Below are 26,349 nucleotides of genomic sequence, written 5' to 3'. Positions count from 1 at the left end.
GGGTGTTTGCCTAGAAGACTCCAAACAGGTTCCTGTGAAGAATTCAGTTGAGGTTTCCTCCAGGTCATGAAGCTTTATTAGCATTATTTTTATAAGTACCGCAAAACCACAGTCTATTTCTATTGGGTCATTCCTTTTTAAAAGTTCATCCTCTTGGTGGACAATTAACTGGCGAAATGACCATAGTGACCAGTTCTCTACAGTAACAGCAGAGAGTCCCAGAAGAGAGTCATGAAAGGGAGGGCAGCGCCTCCGGAGAAGGGCTAATTGAGAACAAGGTTGCCTGTTACTGCGGATTAAGAGCAGCAGGAGGAATGGCGGCAAGGATAACATTGTACGTTACCCTTAGCTCTCCTCATCAAGTCAAAAGCAAAACCAAACTAATAGACAACCTTCCTTGGCCACTGTTATGCTCACGAACTGCCCTAAACACTTACGGGATTGCTTCTTTTTAATTCTCAGACTTACACCATCAGGATGATATTCCCAGCATTTCGTAAAGGAGACTGAGGCTCAGAGAGAAACTAAGTAGCTCAAAGGTTAGGACGAGGCAGCAGCCTGATTTGAACCCTGAGGTTTCTGGATTGTTGAGCCTGTGCTTAAAGGTCAGCATTCTCTGTCGGGGAGCTGTCTGTTCAATTAGCCAAATACATTCACAAAGCAGAGGAAAGGATGTGAACCTGGCTGAACAGAACCCTGAACAGGCACCCTGGCGAGTTTCGTAAACACAGACCCTTGTAGTCTACCAAAACACAGAGAGCCATTCATCAGCAGGAGCTTAGCCTGTATTTTTGAAAAATAATCCGAAGCTCAGCGTTTGCACCAAATGATGTCATTATCCCATCAATTTAACAAAGAAAGCTGAGATGCAGATAGACGGAGACGGCTAAGAATCAGTGTGAGAAAAGGAAGCAAAGGAGAAATGGCCGGTGTAAGGAGAGAGCAGTAGGTAAAAAAGCATAAAGGCAGCCAAGGGAAGGGCGGGGGTGGCGGGGCATCAATCAAAGGAAAGAGGGCGGGTCTTAAGAGTGAGTCCCGCCTCAAGCCCCCAATGACGCCCACTGTTAAAGGGAAGAAGGATCTTGGTGAGAACTATTCTCCTCTCTCCAAAACATCTGTCAAATGAATCCAGATTTTCATTATGTGCTAAAAATCTTCTTTTGATCATTTGAAATCCAGCTAGCTCTTCTTTTCTCCAATCACACAAAAAATATTAAATCATAAAAATATCTCGACAGGCCCATGGATCCCACTTTAGGAATGACAGTGTTTGAGCTCTCTCGGAATGTAGTCGTCTTCCCAAATTTTAATAAGAAAACAATCCCCAAGGGCAATGAAACAGATAATTGAAAAGTAAGGATTTTGTTATTTGGAGCTATAATTATATAATTATAGCCATGATTAAATATGTAACCTCTGGCAGAATTATAAAATGGTAATTTCTTCTTCTAAATTTCCCTAGACCAAAACTTCCAAATCCATGATTGAAACAAGAAACACTCTACTTTCTTGTCACTCTCTACTGCCTATTTGTCCTTAACTGTCCCAGTTAGAGTCAACTAGAGTCCTCAGCACCCCCTCACACTCCTATAGCCATAGTTTTAGCCACAATAAGGGGGCAACTTGCACATCCCACCCAACACTGAGATACCCAGCCTTCAGCCCCATAGTGCTACTTCAGCGGTTGGAATTATAAGTCATTTCTTCAGCCAGTGAGTACATTTCTGGCCAGACCCCAGCAACAGGGCAGCCCTTGGATAAAGAAGACACAGAATGCTCAGTGAGAGGACCCTGCTCCTTACAGAAGCCCCTCTGTCCCTTAGCCCACACAGCTGTGATCCCCGCCTGTGTGGAGCTCTATGTGGCTGTGAGACAAATTTCTTCAATGTTTGTTTTGGGCAGAGTGGATTTTGGGAGGGTCTGGGTATTTAACAGGAGAGCTTTTAAAATGAAATTTCAGCTACTCCTTGTAGCACACGAGTAACTAAAAACTTGGATTTCTTTTACAAGTACTATGGCTTTTTGTAAAAATAGTCTGGTCTAGGGTTGCAATATGGTAGTATATGCCGGCCCTAGGCTTCATCCCCAGAACCTCAAACTAATAATAATGGTTAATAATTGCAATAAAATAACAAGAAATGATTACCTGGGCTAGGCAGGAGTCTAATTTTACTCATTGAAAATTTTGTAACAAGTGGTATTTGCCTGGATATTTTCCTTAAATCGTAGCTTTAAGAGCTTAATATTTCGGGGTTGGGGATTTAGCTCAGCGGTAGAGCGCTTGCCTAGCAGGAGCAAGGCCCTAGCAAGGCCCTGGGTTCGGTCCCCAGCTCCGGAAAAAAAAAAAAAAAAAAAAAAAAAAAAAAAAAAAAGAAAGAAAAAAAAGAAGAAAAAGAGCTTAATATTTCAAGCTTTGACATCTAGCTGCTCACAGTGAATACAGATTTGATTTACAAAAATCATTGAACTCTTCATTAAAGCCAGCTCATAAGCCCATGATAAGCTTAAGTGACTGAGCCCATGCCTCCTTCAAAATGCTATTCAGCTTACGCTCTACCCTCGACCCCATCTCTTCCTCCCCTCCCCCATTCTACCGCACAACCCTCTTACCTGGGAGACCGATAGCTCCAGGCAAACCCTTAGGACCTCTTCCTGGAGGACCACGTTCTCCTTTTTCTCCCAAGTCACCTGCATCACAATAGAGAAATGTTACACTTTCTATGTATTGACAAAGTTCTGTATTTTAAACTTTAAAGAAAACACCAACTCATGAAACTGCTGGAAGCCAGACTGTAATAGATGCACAGCAAGGCCAAAATCTTCTCAACAGACCCAAGAAAAAATGGAAGAAGAGGAGGGGGAGAAGCAGGGAGGATGAGGAGGAGGAAGAGGAGGAGGAGGAGGACAAAGAGGAGGAAGAAGAGGAGGAGGAGAAGGAAGAGGAGGAGGAGGAGGAAGAGGAGGAAGAGGAAGAGGAGGAGGAGGAAGAGGAGGAGGAAGAGGAGGAGGAAGAGGAGGACAAAGAGGAGGAGGACAAAGAGGAGGAGGACAAAGAGGAGGAGGAGGAAGAGGAGGAGGAAGAGGACAAAGAGGAGGAGGAGGACAAGGAAGAGGAGGACAAAGAGGAGGAGGACAAAGAGGAGGAGGACAAAGAGGAGGAGGACAAAGAGGAGGAGGACAAAGAGGAGGAGGAGGAGAAGGAAGAGGAAGAGGAAGAGGAGAGGAGGAAGAGGAAGAGGAGGAAGAGGTGGAGGAGGGAGAGGTGGAGGAGGGAGAGGAGGAGGAAGAGGAGGAGGGAGAGGAGGAGGAGAAGGAAGAGGAGGAGGAGGAAAAAAATCAAAACATTGATCTGTGCCCACTGAAATGACATTTCTCAAAACTGGATATGCATTTTCAGTGAAACACACAATAAGGTAAGAGTCAATGGATCCTTCCTCAACAGGATAAAATCTTTCTCAGCCCGGAAGCATAACCCTTGACAATGGCTCTGCCCCCAGGAAGAGTAAGAAGAATGTTCTCTTATCACTACCATACATCATTTGCTTCGAGAAATTAAAACTGTTTCTATCTTCAGGTAATAGAAGCACATATTTTAAAGACAAGAATCAATTTTTAAAAAGCTACTACAAACAATAAGTGAATTCATTCATCTAGCAGGGTACAAAATTAATATACATAAATCAGTTGGATTCATACACACAAGTAGCTAGCAGTTATGAGACACGGCCATAACTACTTACAGTAGCAATTAAAATGCCAAACAACTAGATGTGGTCTTAATAGAAATGAACCAGTAAAACATGAAAGAAATTGAACCTCCCTGGTGGATACCAAGACTTGAAAAACTGTTCTGCGGCAAGATGGCATTCGAATAAATAAGCTGTCATTTCTCCCTAAGCTAAATATTGATTACAAACCCAGTTTTAAGCACATTGGAATAGTCACAAACCTCATCCAAGTAAAGTAGCATGAAGGAATTAATCCTACCAGTTACCAAACCTATTACAATGGTGTGGTACTCACCCATGAAGCAGAAAAGTCCAAATAGGGCCAAATATGCACGAGACATTGGCTTATCACCAAGGGGGCATCGTTTATTTTGATATTTATTTTACCATGTTTTATGTGTGTTTCTTTGTGTATGCATGTGCATGTGTATGCAGGCTGCCTGCAAACACCAGAAGATGGTATGGAATCCCCTGGAGCTGGAGTTACAGGTGCACACGATCTTCCTGATGTGGGGACTGGGAACTGAGCTTTGGTCCTCTGCAAGAACAGCTGACGAACTTCACCTCTGAGCCATCTCTCTAGCCCCAGAGGTGGCAGTCTGGAAGTGAAAAATGTTTGGCAAGTCATTGAATGTTTAGGAGAAGTGGGGAGGCCACTAGGAAAAGAAGTTAACACTAGATCCTAATAGAGGATTCTCCATTAGGCAATAGGCTAAGTTAAAAATGCATCAAACGTCTAGAAGTACAGGAAATCAAGGAACTGTGGAGATGGCTCTGTGGTGAAGAGCATTTTGTGTTCTTGCAGAGGATCCAGCTTCAGTTCCCAGAACGACATCAGGTACCTCACCTGTGCCTCCATTTCCTGGAGATCCAGCACCCTGCCTGGCCCCCATGGGCACCTGCAGGTACATGATACACATACACATAAGTAGACACACACACACACACACACACACACACACACAAAACAAAAATAAGTTTTTAAAAAAAACGAACAAGCTACATGATGAGATCATCATGAAAAAGAAACAAAAATGGCTGTTACGTAGATGAGGGGGCAACTGGGTTTGCTTTCACAAATAAACACAAAATTAAAAGAGAACAAAGACTCTTAGCCTATAAAATTAGCGTGAGTTCCATGCTTCTATTAAACATATCAAGTCTGTAGAAAAATACAGAACTCTATACTGTGAAGGAAAGTGCACATTGGCTTCACCTCCTTGGAGGGGATATGACAATAGTGACCAAATTACAAGCGGAAGTTCCAGGAATTCTACTTCCAGAAATTCACTCTCAAAACAATAGAACATTTTGGACAGGAGATGGAATTAGAAGTAGAAATGAAGTCTGTGTTGATATTTTGTATCAAGATGAAATGTGTCGGCTGCTGCTGTGCCCCCCCCCCCCCTTGCTACAGCAACAAGACTAGAAACAGTCAAAAGGATCTCCAAAGGGAAACAGTGAGTCTCTACCATAGAATAGACTGTTACACCGCTGGGAAAATCACCCGCAGCTCTTTGGAATGATCTCCTGGACACACTGTCAAGTGAAAAACAAACCAGGTCCAAATTGCTTACTGAAGAACAATGTGGTTCAGTTCATAAGAGGTCACAAGGGAGCACATGTCCCCAGATTTATATAGCACTGCATGCTGGGTCTGTAGGAAGCCAGTGGGTTTCTTTTCCATAAGAAAAGAAAAGGAAGCATATAGGGAACTTTTGAGAGAAACTCTTTACTAAGTGCCTTTCCCACACTTAATTTTGGGGCAAGGTAAATGTGGTATAATCAAAACTAAACTAATTTTAAAAAATTTAAAGTGCGCTATCACAAGTGTCCCTCACCTCTGGCTCAGAGGTTGCAACCAAATAAACGCTCAAAAGCAGCTTTGAGACAGTTGATTGAACTTGGGGCATCAGCGACTGCAGAACAGGGAATGTTGCAAAGCATTCACATATAAATTATATATTATATCAATTTACTATGTATAATATAAAATGTATATATGCATACATGTGCACACACATGGAGCATTCTCATGGCTCTCTGGATATTATTTATTTGATTTTTATTTTTCACAAGCTGTAACTGATGCTGTGCTCCCCTAAGAGCCGATTAATATGGGGAAAAAATTGAGTCAGTTATAACACGTATTTTCTCACACCTTCATTTCCATCCCGTCTCACATCTGTTTGACTCACACTAAAGTGTCTAAAAATGCACGGCCTTACTCAAAGGAGTTTAAAATTAATCCCAACCACAAACATTTAAAAATAAGTCTCACGGCCTGAACTGCTAATAAAACGCTAAGTCCAGTGAGCACAGAGCCACTCTGCCGTCTCCCTCGTGAGTTCTGCCCCACCACAGAGTTCATGCAACACGGACCCTGGTCTCTGCATGTGTGCAATTACACATATTATGGTGTCAGGGAGAACTATTCTTGGGGGCTAAGCCGCCACCTAAGGGGACTGAGCTGCCTCTCTACATTTGTGCGCATGCGCGGGTGGGGATGGGTGCGAGATGGTTTTGGTGCCGGGTCACAGCACAACACAGAGCTTATCCAAAAGTTCTACTGTTGTCCAAAGCAGTGTCAGGAGGAAAACAATGATTAAGACGGAGCCTGAACTTTGTAGTTCTTAGCAAGTCTTATTTTTCTGAGACAAGGCTCATGGTAGCTATAGGATAGAGTGAGCCTCATCTTTTTATCAGGTAATAGTAGGGGGAAAGAGGCCAGCCATACTGAACTACATCCGTTCTTTAACGACTCAAAGTTTAAATTTCCACAGGGTAGAATGTGTTCCCTTGGGGGAAATTTTGAGCTGCAAACTTCCAAATGGTGAAAAGCAATGTTTTCGTTAATAATTATTGCCCTGTATGTGGTAGGATATAGCCAAGGTCAGTTACCTAGCATTGTGTGTTTCTAGATTGGTTGTAGTGTTAATTGATAAAATCTAGTTACCCTGCCTGCCTCCATCCAGGTTTCAGAAGTATGAAACCTTCATGAGACCATTTGAAAATGTTGATTTAAATTACTCCACTGAGGAAAAGGGGTGGGGCCCATCTGCATAGAGGATAGATTGTGCTATGGATACTGAAGAAGAACCAGGAGGAAACGCTGAGGTTAATGAATGAATCTCATGCTCGAGGTCTCTTCTGGGTCCTAAATACACTTTTCTTAGATGAGGTTCTTCTGCTAGAATCCTGTTACAATCCTGGGTACATGCTAAAACCCCCTAGGGGGCATTGTAAGCCCCCAAAGCCTAGACCAATTGATTCTAAAACTCTGGACGTGGGGTCCATTAACTGGATTGCTCGTAAAACTCTCAGGGTGATTCCTTGTGCAGCCAAGGCTGAAAGAGGTGGCCCCACAGACTTTCAGGTCAGCAAGACCTTCAAGCTGCCTGGAGCGGGCTTTGCTTGCTAGCACAAAGTCGAGATCTGAACCAAATACTGATTTCCCGAGGAAAACAGGGATGCGATTTCCTTGACCACATGGAGGAACCTTTTGAACCCAATCACTAAGCCCCACTTTGAGTTTCTGATTCAGTGTGTCTGGGCAGAGACCGGGAGACATTGAAGAGGCACCAGGAGCCTTTCACACTGCTATTCTTGACATGCAGGGAATGCTGCATTAATGACCCTGGTAGGGGCGCAACATGTCTAACCAACTCATTAACCCACCCGAAGCAGTGCATTTTCTTAAGCATGGTTTTCAGCGTGTCAGGACGACTCATTGGGTCATCTGGCACAGAGTTTTTAACTAGTAGCTTAAAAGGACAAAGATGAATGAACACGTGACACTTCCTGACAACCCCCTTCCCTCTCCCGTTCGTCTCCCCAGCCTTGCAAGACTCCCAATTAGAGCCCATTTTTAACACGCAACTCTGCACATGCCAAAAAAAAAAAAAAGTAATTAAGTAAATTGTTCCAACTGAGGGTGTAGTTAGCCATCCACAGGCAACTCATTTATAGATTCGAAGAGACAGCTGGCTTGACCTCTGACCATTCATTCCGTAATATTTATCCCTAATTGGAACACCACAATGTTTAAAATAATGTGGAGGGGTCCTTGTTTTTTTGTCACATCCTTCTAAAGGTCCCCAGAGAGCTGTCAGTAACTTATAACAACATAGAAACCCCTCACTTTCCTTAATTCTCCATAAATTATCCTGGGTGCATATCATACCTCTGCTGGCACACTCACCTGGCAAATGCCGTCTGAGGGACCCAGTCAGTTCTGCAGAATGTCTTACATGCACACTCACAAACCTGTGTCTCATTTTGGTCTTGCAAACTTCCCTGCATACAGCACTTGACTTGCTTTAAGTGAAAGAGGACAGACTCCCAAATGAAAGAAGGAGTTAAGTTAGATTGCCCCCTGGGGCTGAGAATAAACAGCCATCAAAATTAAAGCTATGATGCTAACCTTGAAAGAAGAGGAGGGCAGGGCTAATCCCTGACACTGGGAGCAGCCACTCGTCCTTGATCTGCACTAGTTTCATAGACACAAACGTCTTTAACTGCTGTTTAAAAAAAAAAAAATCCCTACAATAATTTTAGAGTCTCAGAATTTTCCACGATTCTGTGAGCTTGGGTGCAGATCACACAACTAAAGAAAACCAGCAATGTGTGCGTCTTGTACCTGATAGCTTACCTTTGGGCCAGAGAGACGGTTACGTGGTTAAAAAGAGTATACTCTGTTGCGAAAGACCTGAGTTTAGTTTCTATCACTCATAAAGTTATGCACAACTCCAGTTCCAGCCGGGGATTGATGCTCTCTGCTGGCCTCCCTGGGAACCTCGCATGCATACACACATACACATAATAAAAATAAAAATAAAAATAAAAAAAACCTTACCTTTAGGTCCCCTTAAGCCAAGAGCACCAGGGGGACCCTTAATGCCTGGAAGGCCACGGATTCCCATCTGACCAGGGAAACCATTCTCTCCTGGAGGGCCGGGAGGCCCTGGGGGACCAGGCCTCCCAGGAAGACCAGAAGCTCCTGTGTCTGGTCTCTTGAGGCTAGCTGCCATTTCTGCAAAATGCTCTGCAAGACAATTAACAAAAGCCATAACTCACAAACACAGCAGTGGCTTGGATGAAGAAGAAAATGACATTCCCAGTGGCCTTTGTGTCAAGGTGGCACCAAGAAAGAAACGAGTTTAGTGTTTTTCCACAGACTGCCGAACAGGAAGCTTCCTTGCATCGTCTTTTCTGAGCTTGCCCTGGATCTATCTGGCCCTGCTGTTTTGAGGCACAGTGGGGTGAAGGTTAAACTCCAGGACTTTGAGACGAGTGGTGGTCCAGAAACTTGGGAGTGCCCCCCCCCATCCTATCTGGTACTAGGTGAAACCCATAGGATTCGAAGGAAATGAGTTTCTTATGATAGGTGGAAGCATTGTCTTGGACTTTTTCAAAGCCCAAAGCATCATTCGAAATTAAGATTCAGACACTCCTTGACCAAGTATCAGAACTAAAAGCCTCTTTAGTTCAAAGCAATTCCATAGCCTGAAATATCATGAGAATTCATGGCTTGTAATAAATCCTTCCCTCCAGTTTATTTTCCTGCTTGCAGCAGATAACAATCATTAAAAATGACCTTCCTTGGGAATGCTCACAGTTTGTCTTAAAAACTTAGTAACTCTGGGGTCTTCTTACATACATTCAGAATCAGCTGCTAAAGCAAGAAAATCCATTCCTTTCAGATGCTCTGAGGCCCCTAGTGCAACATTGTTTTTAAAATTTTGGGGTATGAAAGGGAACCTGAATGGAAAACAAACTCCTATCCAACAGTTAGAGATTTATTTAAATATGACTACTTTGAATTCCTTAACTTAATAAACAAAAAATTACAAATTTGCAGACATGTTAGTAATGCTTAGAACTCAAATAGAGAGCCAAAATAAAGTGTGGGCAATGAAGAGATTTATACTGTCTGAATATAGAAACATTCATTTTATGCTCACCGGGTTCTAGAAAACTCTACAAGTCTACTAGACCGACAGGACTGTCTATTGGTAAATGAAAGACAAGCATTTCTTCAAGGTGCGGTTGTACCGTCATCAGAGGGTTTCCTATGGAGGGTGACATGTTATATTGTCTCCTCAGTTTGGGGATAATTTGTGCACATTCATTTTCTGTGTGGTTTTATACCTAAGCAAACTGTGAAACGAATGAGGATTTCCATAGCTGTAGATAAACTTGGGTAAAGATTAACAAATAAGAGGAAATGTCATCGGTTCTAGAAAACTACTTGTTACTTTTTTTTTCTTTTTTTTTAATCTTTATTAACTTGAGTATTTCTTATTTACATTTTGATTGATATTCCCCTTCCCGGTTTCCAGGCCAACATCCCCCCTCCCCCCTCCCCTTCAGTATAGGCTTCCCCTCCCCATCCTCCCCCCATTACGGCCCTTCCCCAACAATCACATTCACTGGGGGTTCAGTCTTGGCAGGAACAAGGGCTTCTCCTTCCACTGGTGCTCTTACTAGGCTATTCATTGCTACCTATGAGGTTGGAGCCCAGGGTCAGTCCATGTATAGTCTTTGGGTAGTGGCTTAGTCCCTGAAAGCTCTGGTTGGTTGGCATTGTTGTTCATATGGGGTCTCGAGCCCCTTCAAGCTCTTCCAGTCCTTTCTCTGATTCCTTCAACGGGGGTCCTGTTCTCGGTTCAGTGGTTTGCTGCTGGCATTTGCCTATGTATTTGCTGTATTCTGGCTGTGTATCTCAGGAGAGATCTATATCTGGTTCCTGTCGGCCTGCACTTCTTTGCTTCATCCATCTTATCTAGTTTGGTGGCTGTATATGTATGGGCCACATGTGGGGCAGGCTCTGAATGGGTGTTCCTTCTGCCTCTGTTCTAAACTTTGCCTCCCTATTCCCTGCCAAGGGTATTCTGGTTCTCCTTTTAAAGAAGGAGTGAAGCATTCGCATTTTAAACACACCTACTACATGGGTATAAATACTGTCTTCACACCACTCTCGGGTGTGTGAGAATGGCTATCAACTCTCGGGTGTGTGGGAGTGTGGCTGTCACTTCATTCTCTCGTGATTTGGAGGGACCTGAGGACCATGCCAGATACACACTAAACGGTAACAACTTAAGGAGGCGGGGGACACCTGAGAATTTGTGTTGCAAAGAAAAAACTATGGTGTGTGCATATGCATTTTATTCTTCTGCAAGCTACCCTCCCTGTTGGGTAAGACACAGAGATGGAGCTTGGATGGATAGCGGTTAGAAGGCTAAGGCAGAAATGTAGTTTTTTATTGTAAGGCTGAAGGCATCAACACTTGTGCGGAACAGAACTGGTATTAGCAGCACTCAACATCTCCCGCCTTTAAAGCGACTGTCACTTACCCTTGCACACTTACAGAAACAAAAGCTTAAAAGGCAAGAGCAGACCCGGGGGAATGTTTAAACCCCTGTGATTTATTTACCTTGCACAACTCTCATGCAAACCTGCTTGATGTGCTGGTCCGTCGGCGCTCTGCCCTGGGATGAGACAAAGGCAGGTTATACTTGCAAGGATAAAGAGGACATTGCTGAACTCTAAGGGCAGACATCACAGAAAACCGGGTGGCTCGGATGATGATATGGTTTACCGCTTGCCTGAGATGGACAGAGCTACCAATAGGAAACTATAGGATGTGTTCACCCACTCACCGGAGGTCCCTGGATACCAGGCAGTCCAGTGGCACCCTGTTCTCCTTGCACACCTCGGGGTCCAGGTGGTCCTCTTGGTCCTTCCACTCCAGGAAGCCCTCTGATTCCTTCAGGTCCCCTCAGGCCGGGCTCCCCAGGGTTACCCACCTAGAACAAACAGTACGCTATTGAAACAGGACTAGACATTAGCACTGTCAATATAAATGTTTAGGTGGAATTATAGGACTCATACAATTTATGTCCCTCAGTGGTGTTTGTTCAGAAGTTACCTCGAGTGTTAACCCACATTACCATTGAACCAGTCACCAGTCACTTAGAATTCCAATGTGAGAATTCCAATGCAATTCACAGTTTAAAGTAATAAAGGGAATTAAAACCTAAATATTAAAGAAGTTAACCAATAAACCACTTGCTTCCTCAGCACGAAAGCATGCCCACAGGATGAACTAGATGTTTTCTTTCCCTGAAAACAGGCCACTGAAAGCACTTTTAAAGTCATATATAATAACTGCTTTTAAAGGAGACTGCATTAATTCACTCTTTTGTGAGACTAGAATTTGTTAGAATTTATTGCAAAGCAGCTACAATGTATTGTTGCTCAGAATAAGAATGTACAAGGACAGAAGGAAGTTGGGGGGTGGTAGTCTCTCTTGAATGTAGAATGTTCATCGGGAGGCTTTTTCCTGCCTCTTCTCCTCCTGTGCATCATCTGTCTGTATAAAGCTACCTCTTTCTAATATTCAAATGTTCTCAGCCCAATGGAAGACGTAAAGCGATGATTCCCTCCACATGTGGCCACACAAGGCTCTGAAAGCTTTCTCAATCTTGCTTTAAGATGAAAAAAAATGATATTCATCCAAGTCGGCTTGACAAGATTGCTTCTATAGAGAAATTACAGCTTGAAAGACTTCCTGGAAAGCAGCATCAACAAGAGAGCTCAGGAAACACTCACATCGTTGGGAAATGTCAGGTTCCCACAGTGAGAAACTCTAACGACTTCTCAAACAACCCAAAGAGGCACCCAAATGAACTGAGAAATTAGCCCAAGTAGTGGCCACATTGAATTATGCCTTCTCCGTGCCAATGGTTAACACTGCCATTATATGAAAACACAGTTCCTCTTGGATGAAAAGATCAGAATGCCATAGGACCCCAGATCTCTGAGAAAGAGTTCTTCAGTGAAGGATACTCCCTGGAACAAACATCGAGCTCCAGACACTTCCCACCAAGCAAGTTCATCTGTGCTGACACGAGACGAATCAATGAAAGCTCTTGTGTTAGTTAATACTTTCCTTGATGCTGGGAGAGTACAGTTCAATTTTCTCAGCATCATTCGGGCAACAGGTCACATCAGTGGGAGGTGGAAGAGAATTAATGAATTAGCAGCTAACTCCTAATATATCCAAATTAGAATGTCACTACTCTACAATCAATTTTTCTTTCACAATTTGAATTCTTTCCCTTGAACATTGTCGAATTCATCCAGATAGTGACATATGATTTCCCTCACCAAACACATTAGGGCTTATTCTTCATATTTGGTGCAATTTTAAACCATTCCTTTCAAGTACTCTTTGACACAAACACTGCTTGAGACTTGATGCGTAAAGGCGGAGAAGTTAACACACTGCGAACACATACGGGTGCTAGTGTCACCCAGCCTACAGACAGCCTACATCTGGGCACAGAAGCCAGGTTTGAGTGGGTGCCAAAGAGAAGGTAGAGGACCAGTTAGATGCATAAGTAGGAGGAAGTAATTCTCACAAGGGACAAAGAAAGCCTGCCCTAAAGTGTTAAATGACACAGTATGTAAAGTCCCCTAAATGGAAAGTTCCAGCTATCCAGGAGACAAAATGGGTGAACCAAGTACTCTTCCAGCCAAATTTGGTCTACTCTGCTGAAAGCCTGATTTTATTCTACAGTTGTCACTTCTTTTTAAAAGTTATCCTTTAAGTATTCAAAGGGAAGGAGGAATATGGTGGGTCTTTTTATTTAGTAAGGTTATATTAGCTGCTGTGGAGATCGTTTGTTGGATAAAGACAGACATTCGCAACATTCTAGGAATAGGAAGATTTGAAGAACTCACTAGAAGCCTTTGGGAGGACCATCTGAGCTTCACCTTTTCTGGCTAAATTCCGGGTTCCTAATTGTGTTGGTGTACACACGTAAGCAAGATGCTTCTGGTTTCCTATGGATTAGGTCTGTAATTCTGAACTCATCTACATCAAGGACATAGGTTTAGTCTCTGTGAAATAACAAAACCGAAGAAGCTCGTCGTTTTATGGTCCTGAGGATTCTGTTATATTGTCTTCCGTGCTCTCTCTCTCTCTCTCTCTCTCTCTCTCTCTCTCTCTCTCTCTCTCTCTCTCTCTCTCTCTCTCTCTCTTCCCTCAACTAGAAAACACAGATCAAGAGAGTTACTGAAATATTTTGCAGTTGCATACCTGCCAAGGAAATCCACTTACTCTCCTAGCTGCAGAGCACGTGACCGCTCTTTGAGATGGTCCACTCGGGCAGGATGTCAGAGCATCGTTACGCAACATTCACTGAGCCATTTATAATATTGAAACAAAAACCTTTCTTTAAAGTGGTTACTTCAAAAGCTAGACCCATTTACACCGTTGGGGATTCTCTTCCTACTGGACAAACCTATTATTTACATCTTTATTTACACATGCATTTCCTTGAATTCCTTCAAAGGTCTAATTTTATATAATCATTTTCCTACAGTTTTATGGATGCTTTTTATTTTATTTTTTGGTACTGTTATTGTTCATCATACTTACTGATCCCTTTGGGCCAGGTTGTCCCATATCTCCCTAAATCAGGAGAACAAAATTATATTAGTACAATATATTTACTTTACATGGTTCCCTAAAACATTTTTCCAATGGTGTTGCACTGCTAAAAAATACAGAGAACCATGGACAGATAGAGTGCAGAGCTGCAGAAACTGTGTTTGACTCAAAAATGTGGGTCCTCATTCCAGTTCAGCTTCCCAACTCTGTGTTCCTGTCTCAGTGAGCCCCCCCACTCCCGTTCTTGGTTAACTGATCCATTAATTAATAGGCTACAATCAGGGCTCTGTGGGGTTCACCCAGATCTACAGGGCACAGCACGGAGAATGAAATCCTGTACATAATAAAATAAAGACTAAAACAAAATAAAATAGCTTTTTCTTACTCAACGCAATAGACATTTAGAAATACCAATTGAAATTTCACTTTTGTATCTTTAATTTTTTTTAACTCATTCCCTAAAACCTACCAAACAAAATATGCCTGCTTTCGGGCTTTAAACAAACAGACAGGCCCGCCAGGAGATCTTCCCGTCATTAATTTTGGATGAGTTCAGCTCAAGTGTTAGCATTTGAGTTAGCATATCTCCACTACAAGACAGGACTGATTTAAATTTTAAAACTCCCCCTTAGCTCATAAAATGAGCAGCCTCTCCAGAAACTAAAACAGCAATAACCTCAGAAATTTGGGTGGGGAGAGGGTGGGAAATCTGTAAATTTTGCCCAGTTCAGACATTTTATCTATATTTATTCTAAACCCTGCAAGTCTGAATAAATATTAGCATATTGTTTTTCTGCTCTTAAAGCACTCTAAGGTTATTTCATAGGAAAGACCTTTCTGGCTGCAAAAGGACTCAAACATACATTTCTATGTCAGGTCTGGTCATTCCTGACAAAGTCACTGTGATGAGTTTACAGACCCAGCCAGCGGGTCCGCAGACCGACAGTAAGCTCTGGGCTTCTTGCTCCCTTTCCTGGAGACTCAGGGGTCCCCCTCCTCTGGACATGGAGGTCATTCCTTCAGACATTTTCAGGGCAAAGAGAATGCCCTCAGTCATATTTATGAACCACAGCTCCCTGACTCTAAAAAAGACTTCAATGTTGTTTCCCTGCTGGGCCATATTCCTATTGTCCTGTTATATCAAGAGCTTAAATTTCTCAATAGAAGACCACAGGAGAATGAATCAGCTCTGAGGGAATCCTACAGAAGTTTAAAGCTACAGAAGTTTCCTGCTTAGGCCTTGCCTTCAGTATTGGGAATCACTAGATAAGAACAGAAGAAAGCCTCCTTAGCCTTTAAGATAAAGAAAAATGTCAGAGAGAAGAGTCACATTTTTTCAAAATGTTTAAAGTTTTATATTAGCAGATTTAAAAAAAAAAACAAGCCTTACAAGGTCACCCCTTACTCCTGCTTCACCTTCTTCACCAGAGGCACCCTAAAAATTTAAGATAAAGTGACATGTGATTTCTAGTTCTCCATTCAGGGTTCAACGGTAACCAATCAGCACTGATAAGTGTCTATAAGCACCCAAATCCCCCAAGGAGCATGCAGGAGCCCTCACTTCCATGACCACGGCCTAATCCTAACCGAAAAGAGGAGACTTGAGAAGCCAGAGTAAGACCAGGCAGGTTTCAACTAATTGAGGTTGAATCATTTAATTAGATTAACAATTCTACCTAGCAATTTAAAAATCCAATAACCCTTGAAAGTGGCATTCTGCAGTAGGAGGAGGAATCCAGACACAGGCAGACTCCATTCATACATTTTTATTTGCTGAGGTCTTGATCAAAAGGCATCTTGATTAGATTAGCTCTTCTGTGGCTTCGAAAGTCTGTGTCATCTGAATAAAATTCAGCAAGCTAGAGAGACAGGGGCTGCCCCCTTCAAAGGGAGAGCACTGTATAGTCCAGGACACAGCCGTTAGCCGCAGTGTCTGGAAACAGTCTGGCTGCACACCAAACTCCACCATGGTTGTTAGCCACCGTAAAGCACTCTGAGAACAGCTGTGGGCTTTCATCACACCACACCCTCAAGCCAGCCAGCCCCGTGCTCCTCAAGTGGCATCTTCCCAACACCTCTAACCACATGTAACGCTTACCTGTTCGCCCTTGGGACCTGGTTCACCAAATACACCCTGGAATGAATAAAATGTAATGTGTTTCAGCGTTTGGAGTTCTGTGCATCATTTCAGAGTTGCCAATGTCCTTGAACGAGCTGACCAATAACGGGATAGGCGAGAGCTCCCTAATTCTCACCACTTAATTGAGGACCAGAGGAGACCTGGTCCCGTCACAGTGTCACAATTGTTCCCCAAATCTCTGGTAATATGAGAACATTCTCTAGTCATATCCGTATGAATGAACTGTCACTGCTAGGAATAGAAAATTAGAACTAAATAAAAACTGTAACTGCAACTGATACTTTTCCCCCTCCTTAGCCTTTATTTTTCTTCCTTCCGGAAATTTTTGTTTTGAATTCAACTCTTAGTAATTTAGCACATCTTTCACCATATTTCTTCATGATAATCGGTAGAGAAAGTCTTCACTGGGTAAAGCAACCTTGATTTCTCAACAAAGAAGGAGTCAGAATTCCACATTTAAAAGGGGGGAAAAACCCACAAAACCATGAAGAGCGCTGGAGATCTTACCCTGTCTCCTTTCATTCCAGGAAGTCCAGGGGGCCCAGGCAAGCCAGGAAGGCCAGGGCTGCCAAGAGGTCCCTGGAAAACAAACAGAAAATCTTCAGAGTTCCTGTGTCCTCGATGCTCAAAGCTGACAAGCCAGATGGGGCCCTGGGGTATCAACTCATGTGTAAAGTTAATGTGTGGTTGGTTTAGTGCTGCCCCACTCCTGCATCCCAGGAGAAGAGGGGCTGATGGCCTCCCACCTTCCACCCCACCTCTGAATTCCCTCAGCACAACTCAGCAACAGTGAGCTCTTTCAGCCAATGCCGGGCAGTGCGCTGGTGCTTCTCCTGCTGTGTAAACAGGAGCTGCACAAGGAGCAAAGGCCAGCATTCATGCACAGTTCCCTTCCATTCCACTAAGAGGCAGATGCCAGCCACGACACTTCATACCTCTCTGGGTTCTCAAATGCATTCTACAAGCCACACAGATTAAAATCACTCATGGCGATGATCAGAGATACGATTTGAAATTCCGCATTTACAGTTTCACATACTCATCCAACAACAATGTAGAAAACCATATACAGTTAATTAGATGATCTTTTGCAATTTTTTCTCTCCTTTCCTGTTTAAAAAAACAAAACAAAACACACAACTGCTTTTCAGGAAGCAAACATGTAGAGATTGGAAGCTTCACTTACCAGTTTCCCTGGTATGCCTGGAGAGCCTTCTGGTCCTACCGGGCCTCTGCTGCCCTGTAAAAACACACATGTTGTCGTCAGCTGAATGTTCAGGCCAGAGTCAACTGCTTCATGATTATATGGAAGAAAGAAACATATTCATCCAGGATTTTGTTAAAATATAGGTGTTGCCAAAATCTGCCTTCACTCCAACTGAAGGCTCAAACCATCCCGTCAAAGTCTAACCAATCCCTCTGTGCACTGTTCATGGAACAAGCTCGTGCTATTTGCTGGACGCCAGGCAGGAACACTGGAAATATTCCCTGCCTGTGCACACAGTGATGCTCGTGATTTTCAGCATGGAAGTCACATCCGGTTTCACATTATGCTCATTCATATATACGCGTTTTATGCTCCCGCTTAGACGTGTTCTCAGGGTATTCCAAACCCACTCATTGAGCATGCCACAGTGTCTGGGTAAGCTCCCGGGTCTACAGACGCCTTCAAGAAGCAGCTGGCAAATGACTGCTTACCTCCGACAATCATAAAAGGGAAACACAGGGCAGAGATGCTTGCCTTTAAACGTTTACCACAACTTCAAGAAGACACAGATGGTAGACATTTTTAAACTCTCTGAGATAAAACTTCTTGTTTCCCTCATTCTAGGTCTAAATATGTCTCCAAGGACTTGCAGACTTTGAAAGGTGTGACTCCCTATGAAGCTCTGGTAACAGTTATGTTCCGTGGGACCATTTCAGATTTTATTATTTGAAATCTAAGTCTTCACATTTCTATTCTACTTGAAACCCGAAGCTTCTGAGAAAAGGAGCTGTGTGACTTTTACTTCTTTCCTTGAGAACTCAGCATAGTTTCATGCAATCCGACTAGTGCCTGTCATGTGTCTAATGTGTTCAGCTCAGTAGAACGCAAGGAGATAAACAATCACCTTTTCTTTGAGGTGCATCCTAAAGCAGCAAGGACTGGCTTGAGTTCATTTTCCTTTAAACTGTCCTAGCAGCTCCATTTTAATAAATTCATGGTTCTAAATGCCCTGGGTAAGTTTATATTATTCTGGCCTATATTTGAAGGTTGGACAAGGTGTCAAGAGCCATAAACCTTCAGGATTTTCGATTTCCCTAAAGGTTACCACATTACAACAGTCTCTGACTGTGGGCTATAATTTCATTATAGCCGTTTCAAGTGACTTATGGGTGATTGAAACTCAATGCTCTTAAGTACTTTTCAATAATTTTTATATTAACAACCTGTCAGGTTAAGCATTGGGAGTAATACATTGGTCCTTAACCCCATGAGGGACTTGGAAGCCCCAGAGGCAGTGCCCCATGAGGATGTACATCTAGACAGAAAGTGACTACTGCAATAGTTCTTTTATTTCTATCTGTCAATTAAGATCGTTTTCTGCCCTCTCTCCAGATACTCACCCCAGGAGAGGCGCATGGGCCCACCCTTCCCTTGGGAACCATCGACTAAAGAAGAAATTGTAGGAAAAGGAGAGTCACTGTCTTCTGTAGCATAGGCAGTGGTTAAGTAGCCCATGCTCCAGGGGACTGCATTACACGTGTGTTCAAGCAGATGAGTCTGGTCAAACTCATCAAGTCAGTAAACAAAGACAAAATGAGAAAACAATGAAAGGGGTGGGTCTTGTACGGAGGAGGGGAGAGGAGGAGAGAGGAGGATAAAACATGTGTGGAGTGTGTGTGGTTGTAGTACACTAGACACATGTATGACATCATCAACGAATAAGTTTAATTTTTAAAAATTGTGTGTATATATATATATATGTATATACACACACACACACACACACTGATTCTGGTGTTGGCCTAACAAGACTTTAATCTTAAAAACTGATAGTTACTGATGAGGGAAAAGAAATATCAGAATAAAGCTTAGGTCCTAACTCATGGGTTCACTTAGTCTCAACATTCCCCCATAAATTAAAGAATCATGCTACTGTATCAAAATCAAGGATGATTAGTGTAGTTCTTTTCCAAAATCCAAATGGAGAAATTCAAATGTTCGGGCTATGGAGCCTCTAGTCTGTGCTTGGGAAGACTAACGATCTCAAGAGTCAAAACCAAGGATTTTTCTCTGCCCAAATCTTCTTTGCTCCCATCTTTCGTAGCTCCTCGGTGTTTGTTCCACAAGCCCGTCCAAATCCCTGGCAAGGCTGTGGCTGAGTGCCCACGGATGACTCAGCACCGCCATCCACGCCTGCCCTAGTGAATGGATGTCCCTGGAGGAGTCAGTGTCTATGTAGGACCAGAAGGACCTGTGACATGTAGATGCTTGCTCGACTGCTAGCGCACAAACAGGAGGTTCTCTGTTCTGCATCCCCATGTTGCAAGCTCCAGGCTATTCCGAATATATTTACTTCTACAGAAATATCCTCACAGGGAAAGTACACCACGTTCATTTTCATGACAGTATCCAATGGAGTTACAACCGAAAAGCTAAGGACAAGTTTTTTTTCTGATAGCCATTTTTGTGGTTTCTGTACCACACACACACACACACACACACACACACACACACACACACACAAGCACACATATATTGATGTAAATTCTGGATTTTTATGTCAGAAGTAAAAAATGAGGAATCAAGATATAAATAGCCACGCTAAAAATGGAGCTTAGCCACGCTCTAACAATCACTGAGCAAGCCACTATCAATGGAGAGCATGCTAAATAAATGATAGAGCCTTGTTCTCCAGCATCTTTCAGGTCACCACTCTCAGGTGTGGCCATTGGAGGTGGGGATAGAACTATTCCTCCCAGGGGCTGATATTTACAAACTCTGTAAGGATAAGAGTTTCCATTTATAACCAGAGAATCAGTAGGAACCTCGAGGAAGATGGAGGCTAATATGTGCCAGCTAACATGTGAGCATGTACTCAAAGGTTCTCTGCTTCTCTCAGGGCCCTGTGTTTCCCCATCCAACTTCAGAGCCATCAGCCAATGCGTCTCTAAGAGCCACCCAAGGCTTTAGAGAAGACGCAGAGCTTCTGTCCCAGCTATGACTACAGATAACTCCTCCGAGCCCTTTTGGTCTGTGCTGCATCGCTGTCTCTCACCACCATGTCCATATCCCCGTATTCCTTCTTTCTCCTTGGCCCTCTTCACCTCCGATTCTGACTCTGTGCGTCTAGTATATAACAAAGACCCAGGAATTAGTTTATGTTTGTGTATTTGTCTTCGCCAACTTTACTTAAACTCCTGAAAAAGCTTAAGGTCTCATACATCCTGTTGCAGTAAAATTACAGTAGGGCTTTCTTTTATCCCACACTACAGCCAGCACTGTAGGACCACAAGACCTCTGTGGGTTATTTTCATCTCAGTCAACAAAGCGTCTCACCCGCTAGGCTCCATCCCATATCACACTGCGGATGGCTACTCTCTGAGCCCGGCAACAATCTCTCTACCCACCTAGTTCCCAAGGCAGGTTGCCACCATGCCAGTCATACATACACATCCCAATTCTGCTCCAGCCACCACACCCTCTCTTGAACTCAATTAAATCGCCACATGAAAGAACACACAACATAATAACCTCTGATTCTATTGATAGGATATAATTGCTCACCTAGATAAGATTCTGTTTGCTCATCTAGACACATAAAACCCTGTACACATCCATACCTTAAGAATATTCCTAACAACCTGTAGATGTGCAGAGAGAAATCTTAACATCCTCTGCCATGTTCTCTTGGCTCCTCCCTTCTCTCACTCCAGTCTCCTCCTCCTCTAAAACTTTCTCCCTCCCATCCTTCCTTCTCGTCCGAGGACAGGCCTCGTTCTATCCTGTACCTGCCTTCAACCTGCATAATGACATCAGCCTACACATCCTAAATTTAAAAATGGCTAAATTCTCTCATACCAGGAGAATCCGGCAAGCAAGCACCAACCTCAAGCTCGCCATGGCAATATTGGCGTGAGAGTCCAGGGAGAAACAGACACCAAATAATTCAAGCCGATGCCTCTTCCCTTATAAAGGAGCCACTAGACATTTATAAAGATCACAAAAATCATCATCAAATTCAGTTAGACTAAATGCTACCAGCATTGTTTTCCGAAAGAATTGGCTCTATTCCATCTATTTAATTTGTCATGGCTCTCATATTTCACACGTTTCCAAAATTACCTAGCTAACCAGCTGAAGCATAAAGAAGATCTTTGGTGCATGTTAGCTGCATTTCAGAAGTGAGAAATTATACATCATTATGTTCAGCCTGTTCTGTATACTAAGTGTTTTTCTCTCTGGCAATAACAAAAGGGAAGGATGCCGGTTTAACCCAAAAGATCAATTCTGATTTATCTAGACTTTTTAAATATCAATTTATTTTCCTATTAAATTGGAAAATCACAGGAGACCTACCTCAGGGAGTAACTTTCAGTTTGTGACAAGGATTTTTTTTAAAGGATTCAATTTTGTCATATGAGAGAGTCGTATTATCTTGTGTGGATTTAAATATTCCTTTATATATAGGCGGAGAAAAATCTATCTGAATGCCTACCATCACCCATATCAGCGTCAAACACCATTGCCAAGGGCTGGGCAGGACGGGGAGCAGCTTAGAATATTCAACAGCACGCCATATGGTCCCCATATGGAGACCTCTCTGCTTGAGGCTGTTGTGCTGGGGTGCAGTGAAGGTCTCCAGGAAAAGTACAATGGGAGCATATGATGTTCAGAAAGAGGTAAATCCACAGGGTGCTATTCCCATTCAGAAGCAAGAGAGCAGAGCAAACATAACCCGACTCATGCAAAAGCCTGGAGGGTGGTTGGCTGGGAGCCGCTAAAAGACAGTACCATAGCAGAGGCCAGCAGCCACTCAGACCAATAATAAATGAAGCAGAGAAAGCGTGACCGGGTGGTCCCCATGAAATCACTAGAGACAAAAGAAAGAACCAATCTTTCTTACAGTCAAATCAGCAAAAATTAATTGCAAAGATGTGCATCTAGGAGACATTAGACACACGTTTTTTTTTCTCTATCCAGTTCAATTTGAGGTAAATTTACAGGGAAAGCTGATCACGTTTGCCATCCATGGGATGGAAATGTGTGACTCTGCCTACAAAATGGAACTCGACGATGTAGGTGGAATCATAACGCACCCTCTGGGAGAGGGCTACCTTCTGACAGACCCTACGTAAAGAGACGGGAGAGGCACAGAGGTCAATCCAGCCTCCCTCGACCTCCCTGCACAGGGGACACACAAAGGGATCAAGGTCTTGAACCTCAGAATAACTCCATGTTTACTGATGACTCAGAAGCAGAGAAGGACTCCAGCTAAACCTGAGGGAAAACCAGTGAGCTAAGAACTGCACAGAGCAGCTGTCAACCTGAGGCACTCCTGCTCCATAGAAAAGGATTTCTGTCAGCCATTTTGGCTTTCCACACATGCCACGTAGGCCTGCACACATGTGACTCCCCTATACACATGCACATGTGTGAGCACGCACGCGCACACACACACACACACACACACACACACACGGAAGGAAGGAAGGAAGGAAGGGAAGGAGAAAGGAAGAAAGGAAAGGACACATGGCAGGAAGTTGTCAAATAGTTTTAGATTTTAGACTTTCTCTTGTCAGTATAAATTCATAAACTATTTTTGTTTGTTTTTTTTTTCCTGTGTGTTTCTGATGTTTAAGATAAAGTCTCACTATGTAGCCTTGGTTTGTCTGTAACCTGCTGTGTAGAGTTAACTGGACCTGAACTCACAGAGATGGTTCCTGAGAACTGGGATTAAAAGCCAGCATGCACAGCCTCAATAGGTTTTAAATGGGGAAGGAAAGGTGGGATGGTGTTAAGTTTCAAATCCAGGACAAAGGGGACCTGGCCTCTAAGTTCTCCCAGCATCCCTCAGTTCCTGCCTGTTCCTGGGTATGGCTGACATATGCTACACTACCCTTTCTCCCGGAGGTTCTTCCCTGTATAGACATTTTGGTTAGCTGCCCTTTCTGTCCTTTGACCTCCTGGCTGTTACACTTGGGTCTTCCCTCTATCCTCTCTCTTCCCCTCCCACTTCTCTCGAAAGGCTCAGGGTCATGTCCTCTCTGGACTCTCCCAGATGTCTGTCCCTGACTAGCCTTTTCCTTTTACCTACAATAAACCTTCCTTCCCCTACACCATACCTAGGAGCAATCATGTCCTTTCCTTTCCTTTTTATTTCTTTTTTTCTCCGCTCAGATGGAAACAGTACTTTGAGGAGATGGATATTTTGGTATTTGCAGACTGGAGGTACTAACATTTCTTGGGGACTTTGGAATTGGTTTTGGAACTACTCCCCTAGGACTCTATGGTGACCATCATGGCTATGATACACCACACAACTGACAAGAGTCTAGAAAACTGCAGATATCAAAGTACCCGTGCTGTCCCATGATGAGGGAAAGGAAAGATGGAGCTGGTGAAGCAAATCAGAAGTGGGTGCTGGGTCAAGACGGGGGGAAAGAAACAGGAAGCTGGGGAAGTCAATATGAAGGAGCAGAGAGAAGACCGAACCAATGAGCCCTGTTAGAGACAGGAAATATGGTGGCAGAAGGGTGGTGCTTTGAGGCTCAGTGACTGGGATAAAGGGGCAAAATTAGACTCACAAGAAATTTCCAAAACCAAACTGACATTCAGGCCCACCAGTTGACTTCCTGTAATCCAACTCAGCACACCTGAGAGAATCTATTCTTCCTGCATCCTTCTGAGGGCCCACCTCGATATATCAATTATTTGTGTCATTGTTGCTTAGCTGGTGACAGTAAGCATTCCCTATGTGGGATGTATGTGTGTGTCTGAGTGGGTGTGTATGCAAGTGTATGTGAGTATATGAATGTGAATGTGGATGTGGGTGGGTGTGGATGTGTGGGTGTGAGTGTGTATATGTGTGTGTATGTGAGAATGTGGGTATGGGTGTATGCGTATGTATGGGTGGGTGTGGGTATGTATGTGTGTGTGTCTATGTGTGTGAGTATGTATGGGTGTGTGCATATGTGAGTGTGTGGTTGTGTAGGAGTGGGTATGTGTGTGTGAGTGTGTGTGGGTGTGTGTATATGTGTGTGAGTGTGTATGGTTGGTTGGCTGTGGGTATGTGTGTGTGAGTGTGGGTGGATGGGTGGGTGTTGGTATATGTGTGTGAGTGTATGGTTGGGTGGGTGTGGATATGTGTGTGTGTGTGTGTGTGTGTGTGTGTGTGTGTGTGTGTGTGTGTGTGTTTCGGTGCATTTCCTGATACCCAGCATGTACTCAGTCAATGTTCATTCAACAATACACAGCTTTCTGCTCAACCCAAAAAGTGGATTTAACAATTAGCAGTCTCAAAATACTAATTCCCCATCACTTGTACATCTCCCTGGGTCATAAAGCATTTTTCCTGCTGAAGAACTGTGGTATGGCTTTAGCCTCGTTGCCTTGATGATAATCCAAGGCAAGTGTTTCGGTTAGGAATTCAGACTCCAAGCCTGAATGGACAATGAGCGAGCAGAGGGTGTGGCTACAGCAGGCGCTGGGTCCTTTGGCTGCTGAGAAAGCCTAGAGAACTGCCTGATGCCAGTCAGTTATAGATATCTGCAAGAAGCAGAAAATGTCACTCTATTGTAGGATGACGGCTGGCAACTCCGACTTTCTCAAGCATAAAACTCCCCATCCCTCACACTGTAGAAAGGCTAGACAATAGATCCCCTGGGACAGGAGTTAGTTCCAGGGAGTTATGAACGGTCGCCTGGGTGCTAGAAATCAAACCCAGGTCCCCTAGAGGAACAACCATTGTTCTTAACCTTTGAGCAATCTCTTTAGTGCCAGTGTGCATTTTTTGATGAGTTTCTAAGAATAAAAATGTACCTTCTAGTAGATAAATACACATTGCTTTATTGTCTGTAAAACACGTGGGCCAGTTCACTCATCCTTATAGATAAGGTCCCATAGTTACACTTAAGAAATAGGGAAGGAGGGCTGGAGAGATGGCTCAGCCATTAAAGGCTAGGCTCACAACCAAAAATATAAGAAATAGGGAAGGAGCTCAGGCATGAGTACGGAATCACTCCTGAGTTCTTACTAAGTACTCAAGGGAATTAAAAAGGCATTGACAGAAAAAAAAGTGTGAATACATGTGTATAGCAGCCAAGAGTGGAGACAACCCAAATGTCTAGACCTGATGGATGGGTGTAAACATTATGCCAAGGCACCATGTATAGTGTATACCAAGGCTAAGGCAGAATGTATAAATCCGTCCATATAAAGCTTTCAAGTCAGCAAAGCCCTAGGGACAGAAAGGGGACCCGGAATTACACAGAGGCAAAAGGTTGGGAGCTGAATGCCTGAGTGTGAGAGCAGGATTTCATTAGTGGGTGATAAAAAAAATCTGAAATTAATCGTGGTGACGGCCATATAATTTTGTGAATATGCTAAAAATTAATAAGTTGTGCATATTAAGTGGTTAATTCATATGGCGTGTGAATTACGTCTTACTGAAGGTTTTTTTTAACCACACTAAAATACTTCCAGCATGAGAAGAAAGTAAAAGTCCCCTTGATGCTTCATTTAAACACATCACGTTTCCAGTTTTGGAAAAAAAGAAAAATATATATATATATATTATACACACACACACACACACACACACTAGCATCCTCATCTGGGCCAGATAGACAGGCACATGCTCAAACATTAACAATCATCCATGCAGTCACAGGTAAGGGACACTCAGAGGCATCCTCAGAGGAAAGGCACGGGAGAAGAGTACTCACTGGAAGGCCCCTGGGTCCCCGAGGTCCAACCTCTCCCGGCGGTCCTTGTTGGCCCTGTGGAAAGGCAAGCGGATAGAGAAAGAATTACCCAA

General features: G+C 43.3%; 1 protein-coding gene across 2 annotated transcripts in view; it reads right to left on the bottom strand.

The window, feature by feature from the left end:
* The window catches only part of Col9a1 (collagen type IX alpha 1 chain), an 83,189-nt gene that overhangs the window by 5,407 nt on the left and 51,433 nt on the right, over nt 1-26,349 (bottom strand). For both annotated transcript variants that reach the window (NM_001100842.1, XM_039083449.1), the window contains 10 exon segments: nt 2,611-2,688; nt 8,584-8,772; nt 11,164-11,218; nt 11,390-11,536; nt 14,176-14,208; nt 15,578-15,622; nt 16,286-16,321; nt 16,835-16,906; nt 17,514-17,567; nt 26,258-26,311. In NM_001100842.1, coding sequence (NP_001094312.1) covers nt 2,611-2,688; nt 8,584-8,772; nt 11,164-11,218; nt 11,390-11,536; nt 14,176-14,208; nt 15,578-15,622; nt 16,286-16,321; nt 16,835-16,906; nt 17,514-17,567; nt 26,258-26,311 — 763 coding nt within the window.

Source organism: Rattus norvegicus, chromosome 9 (genome assembly GCF_036323735.1).
Source record: "Rattus norvegicus strain BN/NHsdMcwi chromosome 9, GRCr8, whole genome shotgun sequence".
In the NCBI taxonomy this organism is placed as follows: domain Eukaryota; kingdom Metazoa; phylum Chordata; class Mammalia; order Rodentia; family Muridae; genus Rattus; species Rattus norvegicus.
The sequence above is the reverse complement of the archived record's forward strand: the minus strand, read 5'-3'. Positions and strand labels throughout refer to the sequence as shown.